The sequence below is a fragment of the Patella vulgata genome, chromosome 4, assembly GCF_932274485.2.
Source record: "Patella vulgata chromosome 4, xgPatVulg1.2, whole genome shotgun sequence".
Classification (NCBI taxonomy): Eukaryota; Metazoa; Mollusca; class Gastropoda; family Patellidae; genus Patella; species Patella vulgata.
The window spans coordinates 21,731,028-21,746,314 of record NC_065882.2 but is presented as its reverse complement, the minus strand read 5'-3'; the positions used below and the strand labels follow the sequence as shown (position 1 = coordinate 21,746,314).

The following is a 15,287-nucleotide window of genomic DNA, read 5'->3' as shown; positions in this document are numbered from 1 at the left end:
TAACGAAAATGGCAGACAATAGTTAAGAAAGGTCGACTGTTTGTATTTCTTTATATTTTCAGTTGTAAATCATTAGGTTATAAAGTAGACATGGCACACAATTACAACCATAATCAAATTCACAATTCAGGGCCTTCAAATCAAACTTTTTATTGCCAAACATTCGGGAAACAAGAGGGAAACCGGCCCGAGTTAGTTCACCAAGGGAGACAACCCTTCACTCGATCTCCAATAGTGCCCACCATGCCTAATAATAACTTTGGCTTTAATAACGTGTTCAGACACCCAGTTCCACATTCACAATCTGCAAGCAGTGAACACCAGCCATCTGTGGGTGACAAGAGACATCAATCTTTCAATACATGGAGCAACAAGCAAGATATTCAACCATCTACGCAGTCGCAATATTACCACCAACAACACCACATACCCCACCTGCCAGTTTCGGAGTGTCCTCCAGCTTCAATTTCAGGCAATGACCATTTTAATCATAGCCAATTGACAAAGCAACAATCGCAAACTCAAATGACAGGCCATCATTTTCAAAATCATCAATTAAATCAAATTCGAACTCCTGAACAGTATGAACATTCAGCAAATTATTCTAACTTTAGACCAAATTTTCCACCGCCAGCTATCCCACCTTCCTTCAATAATCAGTATTCAAATTCAGGAATTTCTCCACATGCAAATTTCCCTCCATCTACTCAGTCTTTTCATCCTCAACCTTGCATTAATGCCAGTCAAAATTCTATGACATTTCCACCGCCTATTATAAACAGACTGGTACATCCGCAATCCAGTTTTAACCCAAATCATGAAAGAGAAGTATTTGAAGTTAATCAAAGCCCTGTCAATAAAGATGGCAAACAACAACAGAGAATAACAGATGAAGCATGGCTTGTTGATTGGTTAAATAAGATTAAAAAACCAGATGTAAAACCCATTGCAAAATCCAATGACGAGGAAAAGACATGTTCTTTGAAGGTAACAGTAGTTTATGTTAGTTTGCACGATCGATTTGCATTTAGTAAAGCATGCTATATTATAAAATTCAATATGCAGATCATCAATTGGGCTGTATAAAATAGCTAGCACTTTTTCAGACAACCAAAAGTCTTCTTACAATATATTATTTGTTTATTTTATGTGCTTGTAGATGTAATCAGTATTTAAATAAAATAATATATCTCGATTTTATACTAGATAAAAATAATTTTCCTTTGTGTCTGTAATATTGTTTATTTTTTTCTTGAAGATAAATGAAGCTCAGAAACAAATGAGGTGCCTTCTTGTCACAATGGCAACATTAAAAAATCAATCTGCAGTCTTAGAAGATTGTGCTCTTAATGGCAATTGTGAAGACTGGCAGACAGAATTTGTGAAGACAGAAACTTTGAAGGTTTGTAAACTTATTTCTTCTACTATTAGAGTACCATTTAATAATGTAAATTTGAAACAAATAACCCCAAACCTTCTATATTAAGCTTGAAGGAGCTAAATCGCTAATATTTTGGACCTAGAAATTGACACAAATGGGTCGCAACGCATATAATAATGTAATATGAATGTACATAAACTGATTTAAATTCAATCGTTTCCGTTTTTACTCTAATTTCAAATCAGTTATGTTTGGCGAAATACGCCATAAGTCTCAATCGAATGGCAACCTCTAGCGTCTGGTTATTCCAGTCTACACCGATATTATTTATTGCACATGCTCTTTAGATAAGAATATGAGTGACGTCACTTTTTGACATGACTTGTGGAATATGTCTAGCCTTGTTCTTCGAGGCCCTTGTTAGAAATGGTACACGATCCGTGTACCAATGGTAAAATGTTTATTTTTTCTAAGCCTATCTTTTCCCATTAAGATAACAACATCATGGTTGATTTAAATTGACAAATAATTCGTGTTTTCAATTTTGACGTCTTTGGAAGATATTGACCTAGACACTTAGCCACTTTAATTTACATTTTTTATGTATTTTCTAGAAAACACTTATTGATATACAAACCACCTTCAGTTCCCCTCAGAACTTAAAAGATTTAAAAACAAGTATTGATAAAAGAAGAAAGAAAAGGGTGAGTTTTGAGAAAAATATTTATTTATTAGTAGTGATGGTGCGATAATCGGTTAAAAAATCGGTAATTGGCAATAAGTGGCCAGTCGGAAGAAATGGGTATCAACCAATACTGAGCCATTTTGCCGATACTGGAGTCGCGGATATCTGTTTAAAAGGACTCGGTAAATAACTCTAAAATGTCATTTGAGTTGTGAACAATTAAATCATTAATTTGCTTGACACTCGGTACAATTACGATTATTTTAATTGCTGTGCGCGTGACTGTTAAACATAATACAAGACTCACATGGAGGCTGTAAAAGGAAATAATAAACAGTGTAAAATCTTTACCAGACTACGTTATCACACAATCCTTCTTTAATTGCTGTGTGCGTGACTATTAAACATAATACAAGACCCCCATGGAGGCTGTAAAAGGAAATAATAAAGAGTGTAAAATCCTTACCAGTCTACGTTATTTTTTAATCCTTATTCACACATTGTATGAGAGTTTGGGTGTCTCGATGCGTGGTTTTTTTTTTAAGAATAATATTTCTGCACATGTGCAAACAGACATAAACATACAACAGTCTTCCGGATAAGACATGTGACTGGAATATGGAATAAGCCCATTTCATGATGATCAAAAAGGTAGAATTAGAGAACGCAACAGTGAGTCTGTTAAAAATTTATAAACTATGAAATAAACAATGATCCTCCTTTGATTACTGTGGCTGATGTGAAATAGTTCCAAATCTTACTACTTCGCAGCATTTTTTTTTTTTTCGTTTTATCTAACTTACTACAGTACAGGTATACGCATGATTGAGATGAAGGATGGAATGGGGGGAGAATATCACGTGATTTCTACTGTTGACAGACGGGAAACTATTGCTTTGATTACTGCATGAACCATTCTGACATAGATATAATACAGGTGCCATCCAAGTTTGTGGAATTATATCATACTCAACATTTAATAACTGACAATCTCAATTTTATTTATTATTCAAACCGCAAATAATTTTAGTTCACAAAAGATAGTGTGTATTTTTGACTTCGGAGGAGGTGTGACCCAATTATTTTTACCTTAAAAAAATACATCGCGTTCCTGTTTGATTCCCAAGGTAAAAAGTACCAGGCGTTTTCCAACTAACAATGGCATGTAACTACATTGATTATCATGACATTCAAGACATTTTAATGTGTAATAGTTTTATATCAAATCAACCACTATCTGTAATTGGATCTGTTTTGACCGATATATTTCGCTGTCAGTATCTGAAATCGGTTAAACCGATACTAGCCATATCGGACCATCACTATTTATTAGGTTAATCTGGTAACAAAAAGATGAAAGCCGTTTCCATGACTAGCAAGCTTATCTAAAATTTTATGTTTATAATGGAAGTTAAAAATTTAATTATAGTCCCATAGTGTCCAATTCAGAACCAGTAGTCACTACTACTTAATTATTACTACATGTGTATGAGTGCACATTCACAAAAGATGTCAACGACGAATGTATAATCTAGACAAATTTGTCATCCAGACAATCTTTTTATTTTAGATCTGTCATATATTGTAAGACAAGCTTACATCGTAGTTGAAAACTAATAGTTTGATTATATCTCCAATGTATGGTGCAAGAGGCATTATGTAAGAGCTTATTAACTTGCTTGTTGGGGAGTGTTTTTCTGGCTTCAAATGTTGTATAAATTTTTACTTAGATATTTATTCACATGACAAGTCCTGAATATGCTCTATAGACCATCTGATGTCATAGATATTGTATGGATTAGACAATGTGTAAATAATTTGACGGAAATTTTCAATATATATTCATTTTTCATATTATAGCTAGAACGGTCCATTCTATCTCTAAATCTTGCATAATGCCTCTTTAAATAAGTACAGCTTTGACTTGTCAAAGAAGTATAATTATCTTTTAGCTTAAATTTTATAAAGTTATTCCAACTAACACTTCACCAGATGTTTATTATTGATTATTCTTTGTTTTCAGTAAGAATCTTTGTTTGAAAGAAAAAAAATATCACATCTATTTGTGGATGTTAACTTCATATATCCTTATTCTACACAATTTCAAATGTATCCTTAATTAAATTATATTAAATTGTAATAAATAGTGGGGTTAAACATACATTATGCGAGAGCTAAATTTGCCAATTTCAGGTCTTTCTTTAGGCCTGAAATGTTATCCAAATTATTAATTAGACATTAATTAACTTATCCAGACCATGATCAACTCTCGATGGCATCGCTAGCCTGCGATATTTATTGGTTAGAACCCGGTCTGCTGCTTCTGATTAAATCAAAAAATGGATAATCGAGACTGTTTTTTATCGTACCAACTTTAGTAATGATGATCGAGGCTAGGCCCAAAATTCAATCACTAAATACTCGGTTCAGGGTGGACCAATTTGACTGAAATTTTCAGCAAATTCCCTTTACATTAACTAGTTTTTATAAACCCACATTTTAATGTGGACGTATATTGTCGTCGCCCCTGTCCGTCCATCCGTTTGTGGACACTCCACAGGTCACAATTTTTATCCGATTTTGACGAAACTTGAAATATAGGTCTATCTCCCAAAGATCTCGGTTTCTTTCGATATTGGCATGAATCGACCATAAATTCAAGGATTATAGCCCCTGATTGTACGAAAAATCACGCTTTTAGCTTGTGGTAACTGTAGAGGTCAAAAATTTTATCCGATTTAAAAAAAATACTTTTTAGTACATCACCGTTACACCCCAATGATGGTTGAGTTCAAATTTTCGTGAAAATCAGACCAAAACTGTCGGACAAAATGGCCGCCCCTTGTACGCAAATAGTGCAAACATCTGGTATATCAAGGTTGTGGACCTCCTAGAGGTCACAGTTTTGATCCGATTTTGATGAACCTTGAAATGCATGTTTATAACCCAAAGACCTTGGTTCCATTCCATATTCGCACATATCGAATCGTAACTTCCTGAATTATTGCTCTTAATTGTATGAAAAAAAATTTTTTTCAGATTTTAAAAACCGTTTAGATATATCACCATTCCACCATAATGAAGGTTGAATTTGAATTTCGGGAAAATCGAAATGAAACTGCCCGACAAAATGGACGCTCTTTGTACGCAAATTGTGTATAAGTATGTAATACAAAGGTTATGGAGTCCTCTAGACTTATAGGTCACAATTTTTATCCAATTTTAATGAAACTTAAAACATCTTTATATTCCAAAAATCTTAGTCCTTGTCGATATTTGGTCATATCAGACCATAACTTTCTGGATTATGGCACCTGATTGTACAAAAAATCGTTTTTGTTTTTAGCTTGTTGCTGTGTTAAATATTCGGGGGTTCTCCATCCCAATGTTATTTCTTCTTTGATAATATATCTAATTGTACTGTTTATGTTGTATTGTTCTGTTTGTATTTTGTTGTGCAGTTATCCTGATTTGTATATTCACAAAATTCTTTTTATTAATAAGTTATGGGGGAAGTTTGTTTTATGCATGATGTTGGGAATCTCCTGTAGCCCTTGTTCTTGCTTGTTGGCATATTTTGTGCTCGATTCCATACGAACCAGAGAGGCTTAGTATTCGATCTCAGTGTTGTCTAAGAAAGTACCTCAGGATTTTCCATCTTGGTTTCCCCTAATTAGTGGTGAAGGACAGATTGTCTGGAAAGGAAAAATATTAAGTTGTTAGGATGGGGAAAAAAAAGAGGTCCGATGTATATCATTGGTAGCTCAATAGGATTCCATGACATATTGAAATCCAAATAAAAGTAGGCTACAATACTCCTAATGTCATACTGTATGGTGTATACTCATCTTCATTAGCCCAGTTTGGTGCAGAAAAGTAAGACATTAAACCCAATTTCATTCAATTATTGCTGTATGATGCATACAAATATTTAAATTTAAACATACATTATGCAAAAGCTAAATCTGCCTATTGCAGGTCTTTCTTTAGGCCTGAAATGTTATCTAAATGTTAACTCTCGATGTCAATGCTAGCCTACCATATTTACTGGATTAGGATCCGATTTGCTGCTCATCTTTCACTCGTGATTAAATCATGAAATGGATAATCAAGACTATGTTTTTTATCGTACCGACTTTAGTAATGATGATCAAGGCTAGGCCAAAAATTCAATCGCTAAAATCTTGGTACAACTTTAGTAATGATGATCGAGTCTAGGTCAAAAATTCAATCGCTGAAATCTCTGTTCTAAACACATCTATAGGTACACTATAACAACCTGTAATATACCGGTACTGTAGTAAAACTCCTACATGTGTACATTGTTTTGAAATATTGATTTTCTTCTCACAAGTAATGATTTTTGGCTTTTAATGCTCGACATTCATGGTCGACTCAAATTTGAAGAATATTGTCAAACTAGAAGTAGAAGGAATAAAACCAAACACCAAAACCACTGTTTGTCATGTGACCCCAAATCTGCTGCCCCTCGAGGACAGATTTAAGTTTGGGGATGAGGAAGAAGTCACAGAGAGCTATATATAGATCTAGATAATAGGCTGGGTGAGGGGGGATCTGCATGCCACAGTCCTGTGCAGCACTCATTAACTGCTATTTGGGCGTGTGAACTGGAGCATAGTCATGGAGCAGCCAGACACCTCAGCAAATTTTATCTCAATGCTTTTCTTTGATTTGATCTTGCAACCTGCTTAATTCATGTGCATAATATGCAAAAAAAGAAGGCCATGATCTTGCCACTGGAAGATGTTCCTGCATACTTTGACTTTTTGTCTTTGAGTCAAAGAAATGAATCCAGGTATGATCCTGAGTAACAATATGACCCAAGAAAGCTTGTGGATCTCTCTGTATTCATCGAAAAGCTGTTGATTAACGATGACTCTGACAAATTTGTTCTTCAGTCAGCATTCTGGGCACACACGTTTTTATGTGCAAGGGGGGTGGATGGCCGAATTGTAAGTACATGCACGCTGTATCATAGATCTGTCATTGAGTCAACTGGCATGGTTTCGATTCCTCGGTTGTACGTGACAAAGAGTAGGGTCGCCTGTCCAACCTCATGGTTTTTCTACAGGTCCTCTGGTTTCCTCACACTGCTAAAGACCACTACGTGCAAGCGATTATTGAAATAAAATTGAACCATGTGTTAGTTTGTGTTAAGTGGGTTAAACCCGACCGTGGTTCGTCTTAGTGCTGACACTGCCCCTAGTAAATTCAGCATACTACTGTGTGACTGTACTATGCGAAGGAGCATTTGTCACCAAATGTTTGTGTCTTGTCATCATGAATTTGCTTTGTCGTAAACTTTTTCAAATAAAGATACTTACCAGGTAATCACTGCTCTTCTTTAGGTTTCTCCATTTTGAGAGTAAATGAGTGAGTGCTTATCAAGCACATGCTGAGATACTTTTCTAGCAACATGAGCAGATTAGTTGAGTTTGGGTGATTCATTCATCATGAGGTCGGAACTTTTGGGACATCCCTGGTATTGTACAATAGCGAACATTGACCTAAATATTGTGTTGAAAATGGTATAAAATGAACTGCCCTGAGATGAAATTTAGAATACCTCTACACAGTCAGTCTAATTTGTGTATTTTGTGAATTGAACTCTTGGACAAAATAATTAACAAACTTTCCACACATAAGTATATTTATCTATTTTAGGCAACAATACACTTTACATTCAATAAAAATTATTCTGTTTGATTTTACAGGACAGATTAAAAAAGAAAAAACAGGCAAAGTTTGAAGAGAAACAAGCAGAGTTAGCACAGAGAGAGATTTTAGACAATAAGATTGACAAATGGTGTGAATCGGTCACACAAAAGATGTTGGATGCCAAACAGGTAGAGTTAAAATTTTCAGAAGTTTTTTTTTTTTTCATAGAACATGAAGTAAAGAGTCCTATCTGAAGAATTAATTTAATATGGTGTTTCAAAGATAACAATTTCTTTTGTTGAAACCATAAAATAGAAACATGTAATGATCAAAAGAATTATTTAAATATTTTTCCGCCTTGGTTTTAATCTTACTGTGAACTTTTGTCATTCAATTTGTATTTAGTTGACTGGATAGTGAAACAACCTTCATCCATTTTGAATAGAGCAAATTGTTAAAAAAAAATTATTTGTTAAATAAGATTAACCAAGTAAAGGATGGTGACCACTTATGGGTGGTCACAGATAATCCATAAATCATTTCACAAATTAGATTTGATAATTTTGAGGAGTCAAAAATTAGAAAAACTACAAACGTGTTCCATTTCAGAAAGTTGAAATGAAAAAAATGGCTGATAAAACTCTCAGTGAAGTTCGAAGTAAAATAAGTGATACAACAAGGAAACTGGATTTATTAAAAGGTTTACAGAGACTTCGTAAAATAAGAATGGAAGCTGCAGTACAAATAGGTAACAAAATTTAAATAATTTCCTTATTCTAAAACTGTTATATATTTGCATGTAACCTGTTGGGGTTTTATTTTGCTTGTGTAATGTATCTACTGGTTGGAGGGAGTTTTAAAAAATTTGTTTTGGAAGCTTTCTAGGGTGGCTATAATACATGTATAGGCATTATTCAGGGGAGAATTACTGTTTTGCTGTGATAAAATGTAAAAATCACAATACAGTATATTGTAAAAAATCTATAAAGAAAAATCATTTAGCTTTTAAAAACTATGATACTTGACTCAAAATGCTAGTCAGAAATGTTTGGACGTGTTTATTGAGACAAGCCATCACCTCTCCAAATCTCTCAAAAGATTTAATTGGCTTGTCTCAATAAACACGTCCAAACATTTCTGACCTTCAAAGCAATAGAAATGAAGCCTGAAAGAAAACCCAACCAAGCAGACCATCAGATAAACATGCGAATGTTCCTAATGTTATGCAGGGACAATAATAGGAAAAGGTGTATGTGCCTTAATGTTACACTGCGTATGTTGGAGTATGCTTATAAAATATCTGTTATGTTATAAACCAAATAATGCAAGCTATTGTAAATTCTTTTACTTGATAAATTCATTCTCATGTATTTTTTTTTTTACAGGTCGATACACACCAAATGAAAGTGATTCTGTTTTTGAAACCAAAATATCCCAGCTGTATGACATTCTAACAGTCCAGAGACAGGTCTATGAGGGAGAAGAAAAAACATTGAAGGTAGAATTTTAAGCAGCAAAATCAAAATATCAACGGTAGATAATCCTCAGCTTGGATTCAAACAGATTTTAATAAAGCTCACCATTTTAACTAAGATTATAAGTGGCACTGTCTTGTTCTGACCATATTCCGTTTCCATCGTCAAATGTCGAAAAATTTTCAATTCATCATATCGTTGTATATAAAACCATTTTATGACTGATATTCCTTTTAGAGATTCAACTTTCATAATATTGTAGTTTGCAAGGGACTAAAAATACCTCAAATGACAAGAGGCTTTAAACCCTATTTTCATTTTATGACAAATAATCATAAGATGTAATCTACTACACAAATAAAATTAACTTAGAATATTTAAAGAAGGCTAGGCATGGATTGGAACATTAAAGTTCTAGATCATCATTTGGATTTTTGGGACAAGATCAAATTTTTCACTTATTTCTTGGCTTAGATTCAAACTATTGTGATTAGGCACATCAAAAGAGTTCACTAATAGGTTGAGGGTGCAGAATCCTGTACATTGGAAGTCTTGAGTGTCATTTTAGGGATTTTAAAACCCTTGCAAACTACAATACAGATGGAACTGTTTTAATCCGATTAAATCCAAGCCAAGAGTTTAGCTGTGAAAAAAGAGATACTGTTCCAAAAGTGCAACAGCTTTAAACATACATTATGCATCTGCTTATTGCAGGTCTTTCTTTAGGCTTAAAAAGTTATCTAAATTATTAATTAGACATTAATTAACTTATACAGACCATAATCAACTTTCTATGCCATCACTAGCCTGCAATATTTACTGGATTTGAATACATATTTTTGTGATGGATAATTCAATTGCTAATATCTCAGTTCAGAGGGAAACAGTTGAACTGAAATTTTCAGCATTATCTTTTTTTTAACTATTATAGCTAGAACCATCAACTCTTTATCTAATCTCCCATAATGCCCCTTTCAGTTTTGTGTTGGGGAAGATCTCAGTTATCTTATATCGATATCACTTACCTAATTTTAAATACCTCATTGGTACAGGTCATATTAGAAGCAGAACAAGAAGAAACTCAAGGCTTACAGAAAGAAAGAAAAAAACAAATAAAGGAACATAGAGAAAGGAAAGCAGAGAAAAGGAAGAATGAAATGTTATTTGGAAAACCTGGTATGTTATAAAAAAAAAAATTACATTACAGTGTATTGGGTCATTTTAGTTTGAACAGTTGTTAAGGGATACAGAGGCTTGTAAAGAAGATAATAACATACAGTAGACACATCAACTACATCAATGGCAACTTCAACATACTAGAAATGGAAGCCATAATTTTAACATTGAACTGTATTGGGGGTTGCATTGACTCTATCCACCAATCCGGTTTCCTCCCACTGCTAAAGACCCCTACGCGCAAGCGAATTATGTAAATAAAATTAAACCATATGCTAGTCCCGAAATGACCTAGTTTGTGTCGAGTGGACGTTAAACCCCATTTCTCTCTCTCTCTCTCTATCCACCAAAGCTGTAGTTTTGCTATATTTGAATTCGTAGGATTATAATAATAATATAATATTATGTGTATTTTCAGTAGAGATAGACGAAACTGATCCCTTATTTCCATTTTATGAGTTTTATAAAAAAGCTGAAGTTGATTTCAACTCTTTCTTAGAAATAAGGTATGTATATTTGTTTTCACACATAATTATATGTATTATTACAGTATTTTATGGTTACCATTATCATTGGTGGTCTTAATATGAAATGTTTTATTATTTTTCAGACATAGTTGGGATTTTTGGATGGTACCGGATAATGTTGTAAGTGGTAGTCGAATACCAGATGAATGGGTTTTACCATCTATACCATTTAATGATAGCTGGGCTAAATACCTTTCTGTGTAAAACTTTGGAATAAATATGTCTACTATGACAGGGATAACATTTTAATTCCTTCCATGAATTGCTTATTTGTGGTATAGCTCAAAGAGTCTCAGTTCTACAAAAACCTGCAAAAGAATCTTGCCGTAATAATGTGGATTATCAGATAAAGGAATATTTGCTTAGTTTTTGCTCCAAAATCAATGAAATTTAATGACCAATAATAACATTGTGTATATGTATTGTTAAATTTTAATTGAATTTGGACATTGAGTTACAACCGATTTTTAATATATAAATAAAATTATTACTATTTTCTTCATGTTTTAGTTCAGTATAATGAATGTTTGGAAATCCCCTGATGAAGTTAACATGACAAATTTTAGCAGTGGGATAACCTGGAAAAAACCCATGATGTTGGACAGGTGATGCTACTCCTTGTCACGTACAAGCTTGGGCTCAAAACCTTTTGCATTAAACCACTCTTTCAACCTTGAATGAAAGAGATTGTTATATAACTAGATACTTTTATCCACTGTCAAGAGTCTATGGATTAACATTGACTTTGCTGCGGAGGAGATTTCATATATGAATTACATGATTTCCGGAGGTGGCACACCATTTCTGAGAGCCCCTAGGAGTAATACATCCACCCTTCCCTTGCTTCGCTAGCCCTTTCATTGCTTCACTAGAATCTTCATTCATCTATATGTAAAAGTCAGAGAATAAAAAAAAGTCAAGACTCTTTTAAATTTATTTAGAGTAATATCTATCAATGCAAGCACTGGAAACATTTCACAAGAATTAATGTAAAATACTGTGTAATTGTAAAACATCCGTTTTTGTTCTCAACTGGTCAAGACACAATAAATTAGGTTTTGTTTTTGCCAATATGTGGATTTAAATTGCAGAGTGATTATTTTGCAACTTATCTTTGTTATATATCTGAGAGCTAATAACTGACCAGAGTCACAAAACATCAGATTCATCTACTTAGTGTCATAAAATTTAACTTGTTTTCACAATACTAAATTAGTGTGTTCATCTATGCATCATGTATAGAATATACAAAATACAAAGAACAACAAAGAGTATTGGCTATACTATATATAAATTTCTTATATAAACGAGAAATGTTAACAAATGTTCTAGAAATATATCATACCACAGGAAATAGGTGCAAGGGAAATAGGTGCAAGTCGGAGTGCTCAAATGAACTGTGTAGAAATACTAATTGAGCCCAACCAATGCTTGTAATAGTTTCCTGTAATCTCCACTACAATCATTTTCTAACCATTTCCATACTGTCTGGTCAGTTAATTTCAGGAAGCACTCTTTTATTTGCACCATGTCAATTTCTGATCTCGAGACAATAAGTCTTATTAAAGCACTGTCCTTTGTTCCTAGACCTTTCATCGCCTTCTGTAATCTCTCTGCAAAGTACATGGGCCTGCATCTAATGTTCATAACTAATGCTCTTAAACCAGCCTTGAAGTCACCAGATGTCTCCCTATCTACAGAATTCAAGATATCTCTCTGGGTAATCTTCACATACTCTTTCCATATTGCTCTCAGCGAATAGTAATCTCTAGTAGAGAAGATACGATTGAATGTCTCCTCATCTGTTCCCCATCGAGCTTCCCCAGCTTTGTAGAGTTGTTCAGCCTCCCTTTTAGCTCGATCCATGTCACACAAAGCTTCATAATTAACCTCGTACATACCAGTGCCTTCTCCATCCTCACGAATAATTTCTTGTACAGCCTCTTCGAGTTGGTCTTGAGATATTTCATTCCGGTTTCCAGTCGAAGCTGATATTAGCAGACGTTTGAAATCGCCACTGGTATCATCTTCTATGTCTTTTTCTATGAGTGATTCTGAAGTTTTTTTATGTGGACTTACAACATCACCATAAACTTCCCTCAATTCTGCTATCTGGGCATTGGTTCTAGTCATCAAGATTTCGATTAATGTCTCTTCATCTGTACCAGGACCATAGATAGCTTCTTTAATACACCAAGCATCGTATATAGCTGGTTTTACAAAACAGGCCATGATAGCTTCTTTAAAATCACCGCTTAATTCGCTCTTCAGTTCCTCAATTAAATCCTTTCCATACATGGTTTTAAAGTACTTTTTCAGTTCTTGTCTTTGTGAATTACATCTTGATGCTACAACTGTGATGATAGCATCTTCATTTGTTCCAGCACCCTTCATGGCTTCATTCAAGTATTCACAATCTGCATCTTTACTCCAAGGCTTATCAGTTAAATCTTCTCCACGCTCTGTGTTGTACCATTCAACAACTGGGTCTCCAGCTTCGTATTTTTCTAATGGTTTTACAGTACCTGAAGTCATTTCAAATGTTCCTGATACCCTCTCTCTTCTAACTAATTCTTTCACAAATGTCTCTTTCATCATAACTTTCATCTTTTCTTTCATGTCTTCTTCGGACATACCACCAGATGATTCTTCGGTTTGTTCGGCACCATCGCCATCATCCTGTACGCTCGTTTTCATCATCTGCATCTGCATCATCTGCATTTGCTGCATCATCATTTGTTGTTGTTGCATCTGATATTGATACAGATGAGAATCGTAGTTCTGTATATGACCCGTAGTAGGCATGGCCATGGGTGGTGGGCCGTGCTGTCCTTGGTTCATTTGGGAGTATTGCTGTACCGCTGGCACTGTAAAGCCCGGAACAGCTCCTTGTCCAGCCACATAGTTATGCCCCCCTCCGCCATATTGTGGTTGTTGCTGTTGATAACCATACTGATTGACATTATAAGCACTGTTATATTGTCCTCCCCCACCGTACCCGTAACCTCCATATTGTCCGGGAGGCGGTGGTGGACCAGAATTTGGATAATTGCTCTGATAATAAGCCATGTTCGTAGTAATTCAGCTCTCACCCGGTCAGTTTTCAGCACGACATTTAACACTCGCCCAGTCAGTTATGGTGGATTTATTAAGCGCATCATAACATTGTCTTGCAGCCATGGAGACGAACACGCTATCGCAATCAATAGCGGTAATAATAATAACACAAGTGAAATCGTCAATACGTCATTTCATTACATTTATTTATAGAATGGCCTTTTAATAATAGGGTCCTTTTGTATAGTGAACACAGTAACAGGTCGTCGGGTAAAATCATGCTTTACTGTTTTAATAGATTAGTTTGGTACGGGCAGTTGTCCCAACTAGCATGCATACCTTGTTACAAAACGGAATTTTATGAATTTTCATTAAGTACGAATTTGTTGGTAAAAATAATAGTCAGTATGCGGGGTGAGTAAAAGTATGTATTTAGACCTAAACCCCATTATAAATTGAAGGTAAATTTAGATACAATATGCGAGTGGACTATAAACTGACATAAATAGACGGATTAAAAAAATACCATAGAGATAACCCCACCCATCGTAACATAAACATTACAAGCGTCCTTGAACCTGATTAAGTTCACTTCTGACATGCTTCGGTTAACTTGCTGAAATTGCTGGTGTTCTGTTGTGGTCATTCACTGATAGCTGGGACGAAATTCTTTTTAATCTTTAAAATGGCGTTGATTATTGCAGAAACCGTAGTCGCTCAAGATTAACCGGGGGGCTCGGATTTATTCCATGTGTTGTCAAAGAAAATTTCCTCGATATTTTCCTTCCGGCGCGGATTTTCCTTGTGATTCCGATGTGACAAAAAAACGAGGTCCCGTGTAAACATAGACGTGCACATAAAAGAAATCATGACAGGTGTAATTCGAAAAAGAGTAGATCGTAGCTGCCCTGTCGGGGAAAAAAATTTCGTTCCTTGTTATAGCACACTGCGTGGCGTATGTCGGTCTTTATTAGCTCAGTCGGCGCAGAAAAGTAGAACGTTAAACCGCGTTTCATTTTTAAAAAATAGGACGTTAAACCGCATTTCATTTCTGTCTATTGCTGGGTGTCGCTACTTTAGATATTTGATAGACGGAGTTTTAATACTTGTCTATAAATGAAGTTTTATACGGTTATTTTCCATAGGTCGCGTTTGATCCGGGATTTGTTCAATAATAAACCTCCTCTTTGAATACAGAACAGAAATATATCAATGAGGAGTCCTCAAGAATCGCCCTTTCCAGCTTGATAAGCTAGAATGTTGACGGCAGTTAAACTGCAAGATCATAAATTATTCCAAACACAGAA

At 34.7% G+C, this 15,287-nt stretch overlaps 2 protein-coding genes across 5 annotated transcripts; one reads left to right on the top strand and one right to left on the bottom strand.

The window, feature by feature from the left end:
* Positions 1–11,420, top strand: LOC126817548 (programmed cell death protein 7). Of its 4 annotated transcripts, none has more exons than XM_056100465.1 (9): positions 1–987; positions 1,259–1,402; positions 1,996–2,085; positions 7,802–7,933; positions 8,355–8,493; positions 9,131–9,243; positions 10,273–10,396; positions 10,818–10,902; positions 11,007–11,420. In XM_056100465.1, the coding sequence occupies exons 1-9, from the start codon at positions 91–93 to the stop codon at positions 11,125–11,127; spliced, it is 1,845 nt and encodes a 614-aa protein (XP_055956440.1). In that variant the 5' UTR covers positions 1–90; the 3' UTR covers positions 11,128–11,420. The 4 variants fall into 4 exon arrangements, with proteins under 4 accessions (XP_055956440.1, XP_055956439.1, XP_055956441.1 ...); XM_056100464.1 differs by having other exon boundaries at positions 10,815–10,902; XM_050544611.2 differs by lacking the exons at positions 1–987; positions 1,259–1,402 and having other exon boundaries at positions 1,997–2,085; positions 7,803–7,933; positions 10,815–10,902.
* A 423-nt stretch (positions 11,421–11,843) lies between these two features.
* Positions 11,844–14,102, bottom strand: LOC126817547 (annexin A7). Its single transcript, XM_050544610.2, has one exon. It carries the CDS (start codon positions 13,990–13,992, stop codon positions 12,334–12,336), a length of 1,659 nt encoding a protein of 552 aa, XP_050400567.1. The 5' UTR covers positions 13,993–14,102; the 3' UTR covers positions 11,844–12,333.
* Positions 14,103–15,287: the final 1,185 nt, after the last annotated feature.